The sequence below is a fragment of the Mandrillus leucophaeus genome, unplaced genomic scaffold, assembly GCF_000951045.1.
Source record: "Mandrillus leucophaeus isolate KB7577 unplaced genomic scaffold, Mleu.le_1.0 Scaffold775, whole genome shotgun sequence".
Taxonomy (NCBI): Eukaryota; Metazoa; Chordata; class Mammalia; order Primates; family Cercopithecidae; genus Mandrillus; species Mandrillus leucophaeus.
In genome coordinates, this window is record NW_012108419.1 from 532,259 (window position 1) to 540,246 (window position 7,988).

Consider the following 7,988-nt stretch of genomic DNA (forward strand, 5'->3'; position numbering starts at 1 on the left):
TGGTTGCGGTGGCACATGCCTGTAATCCCAGCTACTCAGGAGGCTGAGGCAGGAGAATCGCTTGAACCTGGGAGGCAGAAGTTGCGGTGAGCCGCGATCACACCACTGCACTCCAACCTGGCCAATAAGAGCAAAACTCTGTCTCAAAAAAAAAGGTACATCCACACAATGGAATATCATTCAGTAATAAAATGTAGTGAAGTACCGATACATGCTACAACATAGATGAGCCTTGAAAACATAATGCTAAGTGAAAGACACCAGTCACAAAAGAACACGTACTGTAGGATTCTGTTCTTATGAAATGTTTAGAATAGGCGAATTCATAGAAATAGAAATAGTAAAGCTATTGCCAGGAGGAGGGAGTAATGAGAAGTGACAGCTGATGGAGTCAGGTATCTTTCTGGGTTGACAACATGTCCTGAAATTAGTGATTGTGGTTGTTTAACTCTGGATATGTGAAAACTGCCTGAATTGTACACTTAAAGGGATGAATTTTCTGGTATTTGAATTATAGCACAGTAAAGCTGCTATTAAAAGAAATGGTTTAAGGGGAGCAGTAGAGATTTCCCGCAGATAAGAAAGGCTTTTTTTTTTTTTGAGTTGGAATTTTGCTCTTGTTGCCCGGGCTAGAGTGCAATGGCGATCTCGGCTCACTGCAACCTCTGTCTCCTAGGTTCAAGCGATTCACCTGCCTCATCCTCCTGAGTAGCTGGGATTATCATGCGCCACTGCATGTGGCTAAGTTTGTATTTTTAGTAGAGATGGGATTTCTCCATGTTGGTCAGACTGGTCTCAAACTCCTGACCTCAGGTGATCTGCCCGCCTTGGCCTCCCAAAGTACTGGGATTACAGATTTGAGCCACCGCCCAGCCAAGAAACGTTCTTTCTTTGCCACTGGCAGGTGGGAACTTAACCTCCTCTCCTCCCTACTCCCCAGCTAAGCACCTCCCTGAAGTGGACACATGTTGGCCTCCAGAGCTCTTTATGTTGAATGGCCTTTTGAACTCAACGGCTGAGGACAGGCTCTCCCAAGCAGTGCCCAACTCAAATGCTTTCACTTTGCTGGAGTGGGGATGCTTGGAGAAGTAGCCTACAAGTCTGAGATGGGGAGGGGACAGAGGAGAAAAGTGGGTATGGGTGAGGGGCTTGCCAAGCCCAGTCTCTCTGGCCCTTGGTAAGGGAAAAGAAGTGACTAGCTTGGAAGCCCCAAGTCCAAGGCCCTGCCGAGTGTCTCTGGGTGTTTGGGTGCCCTGCTTCACCGGAGCCACGTACCGTTGCTCCTGGCCTGGGTGATGCTCACAGGGCAGGTCCACAGGCAGCAGGTCTCGCAGCGCGTGGCGTCTACTACTAGGACGTGGAGCAATGCATAGCTGTGTGTTGCTCTCAACTCAGCTCTACGCTGCCCTTCCAGGTTGCGCTTTGGCAAGGAAACCTCCTTCACCCAGGCCGGTCACTTTCAGATTCATTGTCATTACCGTGGGGTGCTCTATTCTAGCACTGGCTGAAAACTCCAGTGTTGCCATAGGCACCTGCCTACCCCACCCCCAAATACCAACTTGTTGAGTGCTCAGAATCCATGAGGTGCATTCTCTCATTCTAGCAAGGCACCAGCGACTTACCGCAGCCTATGCTTGGTTATATACTGTATCGAATGTCCTTCCAAAATCACATTTGTGCTTATCACACGCATGTGAGTTGGGATACGTCCTTATAAAAACAAATCTCTCCAGGGAAGTGATAAAGTTCAGGTTTACAGATGAGCCAAGGGAGAAACTGAGTTCTTCACTTTAATGAAGAAGAAAGCTCTCTGAAGTGAGAAGAAGAAAGGGAATTCCAGGATACTCGAGGCTACCCACCATAGCCAAGAAACACTGCATTTACTGGCTGGAAGTAAAATTTACCCTTCTTTGAAAAGATCCTGATGTTATCTGTGTTTTTGATGTATACACACGGAGGTATCACCATCTTCACAGTAGTTATACCTTTTAAATCTCTAGATCATTTGTTTATCTTTAATGTTGAATATGCCACTCTATTTCAAGTGGATACTGTATTCTCATTTCGATAAATAGATAAATAGTGTCCATTTCTGCTCTACAGGAAGACAGAAATGTTTAAGCATATATTATGTGTTAACTATTATACAGAAATTAAAGTTGAAGATGAGATCTCAGTTTCAAAACTATCCTAACTGGAATTTTAAGCACTGTAGAATTCACCCAGAATAATTTTTAACATATAAATATCCATATTCATGACAATAGCAACTCGCATTTGTGAAGTATTAGGTGCCAGGCACAGTGCTAGGTGCTTGGTATAGTCTTGGTATTCTTTATAATTTTGTAAGCCTCAGTTCCCTTTTAGTTTTTTAAAGTCATAAAGCCACATTGGTTAGATTTCTTGATCTTGTGTAATACTCTTTTAAAAAGATTTAAAAAAAAGTCCTCATAAAATATACAGCATAACTACAAAATTCTATTAAAACAACTTTATAAGTAATTTGAATAATACATTTGATATATATTAGAAATATTTTTGGCCAAGCATGGTGACTCATGCTTGTAATCCCAGCACTTTGGGAGGCTGAGGTGGGAGGATTGCTTGAGACCAGTTCAAGACCAGCCTTGGCAACATACAGAGACCACATTTCTAAAAAAAAAAAAATTAAAAAAAATTAGCTGGGTATGGTGGTGCATGCCTGTAGTCCCAGCTACACAGAAGGCTGAGGTAGTAGGATCACTTGAGCCCAGCAGGTTGAGGCTGCAGTGAGCTGTGACCATGCCAGTGCACTCCAGCCTGGGGGACAGAGTGCGACACTGTCTCAAAAAAAAAATATTTAAGTTCAGAATATTATATTTGTGTTGCAGTGAGATACTGTCTCAAAAAAAAATTTAAGTTCAGAGTATTATATTTATGTTGCATGTAATTATGGAATCAAAGTCAAAGTAATTATGTGTTACTTCTGCTTGCTTCTTGCATGAGAAGGCCTTTCAAAAAGCAAATTAATCTAGAAAGTAGATTTATCATTAAAGTACTACAAAATGATAGTAAAATTATGTTTGTGTGCATTTGTTTTATTTATTTTTCCAGTAAAGTAAATCCATAAGACTGAAAGAACTGGAGCCAAATATGTTGCCTTTGAAAAAGAATGTTTTTAAAAGGACCATCTTTTTCTCTTTATAAGACTACTTTGGGCCAGGTGCAGTGGCTCACACCTAAAGTAATCCTAGCACTTTGGGAGGCTGAGGTGGGCTGATCACCTGAGGTTAGGAGATCGAGACCAGCCTGGCCAACATGGTGAAACCCTGTCTCTACTAAAAATACAAAAATCAGCTGAGCGTGGTGACAGGCACTTGTAGTCCCAGCTACTTGGGAGGCTGAGGCAGGAGAATCGCTTGAACCCGGGAGGTGGAGATTGCAGTGAGCTGAGATGGTGCCACTGCACTTCAGCCTGGGTGACAGAGCGAGACTCCATCTCAAAACAAAACAAAATAAAAACAAAAAACTACTGTGTTACATTGCTTCAGAAAGGACAGTTTATTTCTAATATTTGACCTGGCGAAACATAAGTCATCAATGTTTAGACATGTGTTTAAACTGCCACTACAATCATTTGTGACATGATTTGTAGCACTTCAGCTTAGTTCACAGTCTGTGAGTTTAGCTCCCATTCTCTAGACAGAACATTGAATATCTGGGATTTGTGGGGCCAGAGGACAATGGCAGCACCATTCTTTAATACAAACAATTGATGTTTTCTTGGTCTTTGTGAAGAACTGTGCAGTCATGGTTCAAGATAAGTTTTAGGCCCTTCCCACTCCACCCCTCAGCTCTTTTTCTTCATTTGTGCCAGCCCCTATCCGTGTTCTATACCAGAGCCAAGCACAGTCCTGCTTTGTTTTTGTGTGGTCTGCACACAATGACTAGTTTTACATTTTTAAATGGCTGAAAAAAATCAAAAGAATAATATTTCATGACATGTGGCAATTATATGAAATTCAAATTTCAGTGTCCATAAATAAAGTTTTATTGGAACACAGCCATGCTCATTTGTTTATGTATTTCTATGGCTGCCTTTCACACTACAACAGCAGAGTTGAGTAGTTGTGACAGAGGCCATATGGCCCAAAAAGCCTAAAATATTTACTACATGGCCCTTTACAGAAACAGTTTGTCGAACCCTGAACAGTACTACAGCCGAAGTTATCTTTTTTTAAAAAAAATACTTGCTTATTTTTGCTTCCTGCTTGATACCCATTGCCCTTGGAATAAAAATCTAAAAATCTCTGTAGGGACCACATAATCAAGACCTTTTCTACCTCTCCACTTACATCTTAATATACCCTCCCATTCTTGTCATCTTAAATGTTCTGCTGCTTTTCTTTTTTTTTTTTAAGTAGTTCTTCAAATGTTCTTTCTGCCAGGAAGTTGTGACCCTCTTATCCCCACTCTAGTTCTCATTAATAAACCTGAAGTCAGATTCATTCTTTTAGTTTCCTATAACATCTTGTATTTCTATAATATGCATTACAGTTACAATTCTTTGTTCTATTTCTGTTCTCCTTGCTTAACTCTAAATCCCTTGAAGACAACGACCATGCCTGTCTTGTTCACTGTTGTATGTCCACTGACAAGTTCGGTCTTTACCACATAGCTGGTTTGGTACACAGTTTGGTTTACCGAGTATGGTCTGAAACTGTCTGGGTTTAGGCCTTTGTCAAAGTAAATATTGTGCTTCCCTTACTCTCAAAAGTGTGCCAGTTTGGACAATATTACGTGTAACAGATGCTCAATAAATACTTTTTGAATGACTCAATTTAGTAGAACTTCAATGATTTGGAGTCCAAATAATTAATTACTACTCTTAACAAGATATTATAAATTCTCTTAGTTCAAGGAAAAGGCAAAGGATGGGGGAAAACACAGACATTTCTGAAATATTTCAGAAACAGCATTCGGGGCACACCCTAGGTTCAATGTATATTTAATTCAATTTCTTTAACCTTCAATATGTACGGTGAGAACAAATGATTATCTTGAAACACTAAAGCATCCTGAGTTGCCAAAAGAAATGTTATTTTCTACGTACTTGAATTACTAAGAAAATAGGGTTCATATGTAAGGTTATCAGTAGTAACAAGATTAAAATTGAAAAGATTTTTAAAATTAAGGCTCAATTAATTATTCCATATTCCTACTGATATTCTTGCATTATTGCATTTAGGAGTACAGATATTAGTAATATAGGCAGGATGTATGCAGAAAATTTACTTTTGTACTGTTTTTTTTTTTGAAACGGAGTCTTGCTCTGTCGCCCAGGCTGGAGTTCAATGGTGCGATCTTGGCTCACTGCAACCTCTGCCTCCTAGGTTCAAGCGATTCTCCTGCCTCAGCCTCCCAAGTAGCTGGGATTACAGGTGCTTGCCACCACACCCGGCTAATTTTTGTGTTTTTCATAGAGGCGGGGTTTCACCATGTTGGCCAGGGGCTGGTCTCAAACGCCTGACCTCAGGTGATCCACCCGCCTTGGCCCCCCAAAGTGCTGAGATTACAGACGTGAGCCACCACGCCTGGCCTGTACTGTTTTTATCTTAGCATGGTAATAGTGGTCTCTCTTGCCAGCACATGGGGGCTACGGGGAAGCTAGCTCTCCTTGGAAATTTAAGAGTATATTCTGAAAGTGAATATTTCAATCCAGGGTCTAATAGAGCAGAAATCTGTACTTATTTTGAATTTTAAGGCTTAAAGAGACAGAATGACTTTCCATCTCTTATTCCCAAATGGCAGAAGAAGATAGCATATGTTAGATTCAGGGGTAAGGTAATGAGGGGAGCTTTTCAAATGTATACAGATGTATGCTGTCTAAATTCTGATACATGGCCCTCTAGCTTCTATTTGGGAATCACTAAACAGAAGGGTGACAGAAGGGTGTCCTATTCCTCAGGTGTGTTGGGGAAAAAGGGTTTAAAACAGTTGATTGAAAGTATTAGTGTATGAAAAGAAAGAATATATCAGTCTGAAGAGGACTTGGCCAGACTTAGGCCAAGAACTTAGGAGTTAGGACAGAAAAGTAGAGTTGCAGAGGTAGACTTTGATCAGTCGAGAACTATATGGAGATGGGACAGAGATGAATCATCATGCCCTACCAAGGCCACAGTAAATTGTCCCTTAAAGCTGTCTACTTTTGCTCTGATTTCATGCTTGTTGTGCCACTTTCTGGTTGCTAATCTGACTTCCAAGGTATTCAGGTGTTCTGTGCGATAGAAGAAAACATTTGTGATCACCAGAAAGGAATCTTCCCCACTGTATATATTTCCAACTGAGCTAGTATCAGCTTGTGAGTGTGGTTTATTAAGTGGGCCTCCCTGAGCCAACTCTTGGATAGTGACAGCTCTGAGGCCTTTCTCTAGATAGTGGTCAGTTTACAAAGCCGATGTCAGCCACTGAGACCTTCGGAAGAGTGTCATCCAGCTTTCTCCTTTAGCCTGCACAACAGTATCAAATCCACTTGTTCTTCCTTATGTCACTCTCTAAAGATCATTCCTTTTGGGGTTACTGAAATTCCAAAAGTTTTCCAGTAGTGCTATCAATCTAATAAGTACAACATTCAGACCTACCTGGAAAGAAATGAATGTGACTATTTGTCACATTTGCTATGTAATAGCATGGCAGTATAGAAGTGTTTGTATTATATCGTTCCCTCTTTTTTACCTTCTTGGTTGTCAGAACTCCTCAACCTATTTTCCCTTGGTCAGTGAGCCACACCGCCTTCTACCCAGACCCAAGCCAGAAACCTGGATGTATCCTGTTTCTTACCTCTTTGCCAGCCAGCCATATCTTGTTGGTCACCAAGGTCGTCGTCATTTCTAGCTTGAACCATTACCAATGTCTCCTATCTCTTTTTAACACCTAATCTGTCTTTGAGGTTGATGTCAAATAGTAGTGTTTTAAAATCATGTCTTTTAAAATCATAATTCTGAACTTGTTACTTTTCTATATGAAACCACTGGGTGGCTTTTGATATTTTGACAATATAAAATCCATATTCTTTCGCATGGTGTACAAGGCTCTTCATGACCTGGCTGCTTCCTCCTTCCCCACTGTATCTCCTCTCCCTGTCTCACTCATTCTCATGATACACACACGCTCAAGTGATGGGGAACTGGTTTGGCAAGCTGTATCATTCCTCTGGGTGCTTGCATTTGACATACATGTGCTCATGCTGTGCTCATCTTACATGACCTTTCGGCAGCGTTTGATACCACTGTGTACTCCCTCCATTTTGAAACACTTTCTTCCCTTGCCTTTCATGACATTCTTTCTGGAATCTTTTCTTACCTTTCTGGTTTTCCCTGCATCTTTTTTTTGCTGGCCACTCCTCTATTTTCTCTTTGTGTGTTGGGCTTTCTTGGGGCTCCGTTCTAGGTTCTGTTTTTCCCTCTGAAGCCTACTAAATGTAACTCTGCCCTACATAGCAGTGGTTTGGTATAAAGATTTTTATATTTAGCAAAAATATGTATAAATATCAATTGTGGTACAGTTAATGTGTATTTTTCTCATAGTTATTTGTTCACCATCATAAATATATTTATCTACAATTTTAGTCAATGAGAACTACCATAATATGCTAAAAGCACTGCCTTTTAGACAGTGGCAGCTGCCCCATAGTGGGCTTTCTTCATTTGAATGAGTAGTATTTTCAGCATCACTCTACTCTGTCTCATTCTGCCATTGTATAAAATGATGAGATTTTAGCATCCCTCAAAAGGTTGATCCTTGGAGTTCATCAAGTAGCCTTTGATCTGTTTACGCGCTTCACTAAATTAAATGGAATGACTAGGTAGAAATTAGGGCAAATTTGATTCTTTATTTAGAAGAAAAATTTTCTTCTGAGAAATAAATAGGAATTACTGTTTATTATAGTCCAGATCACTGCCAGGGAATTATTCTAAATACACTGAAGTCAGAAATATTTTCAAAGAAAA

The 7,988-nt window shown here is 40.5% G+C and overlaps 1 protein-coding gene across 2 annotated transcripts in view; it reads left to right on the plus strand.

Annotated features, from left to right (window-relative positions):
- Positions 1-7,988, plus strand: part of GRAMD1C (GRAM domain containing 1C) — a 124,987-nt gene that overhangs the window by 52,734 nt on the left and 64,265 nt on the right. Inside the window, exon 1 of one of the 2 annotated variants that reach the window (XM_011966809.1) lies at positions 1,557-1,693. The exons of the other annotated variant lie outside the window; for it this stretch is intronic. Coding sequence (XP_011822199.1) covers positions 1,631-1,693 — 63 coding nt within the window. The 5' untranslated portion in view covers positions 1,557-1,630. Of the gene's footprint in view, positions 1-1,556; positions 1,694-7,988 lie in introns of those variants that run through there. 2 annotated transcript variants of the gene reach the window in all.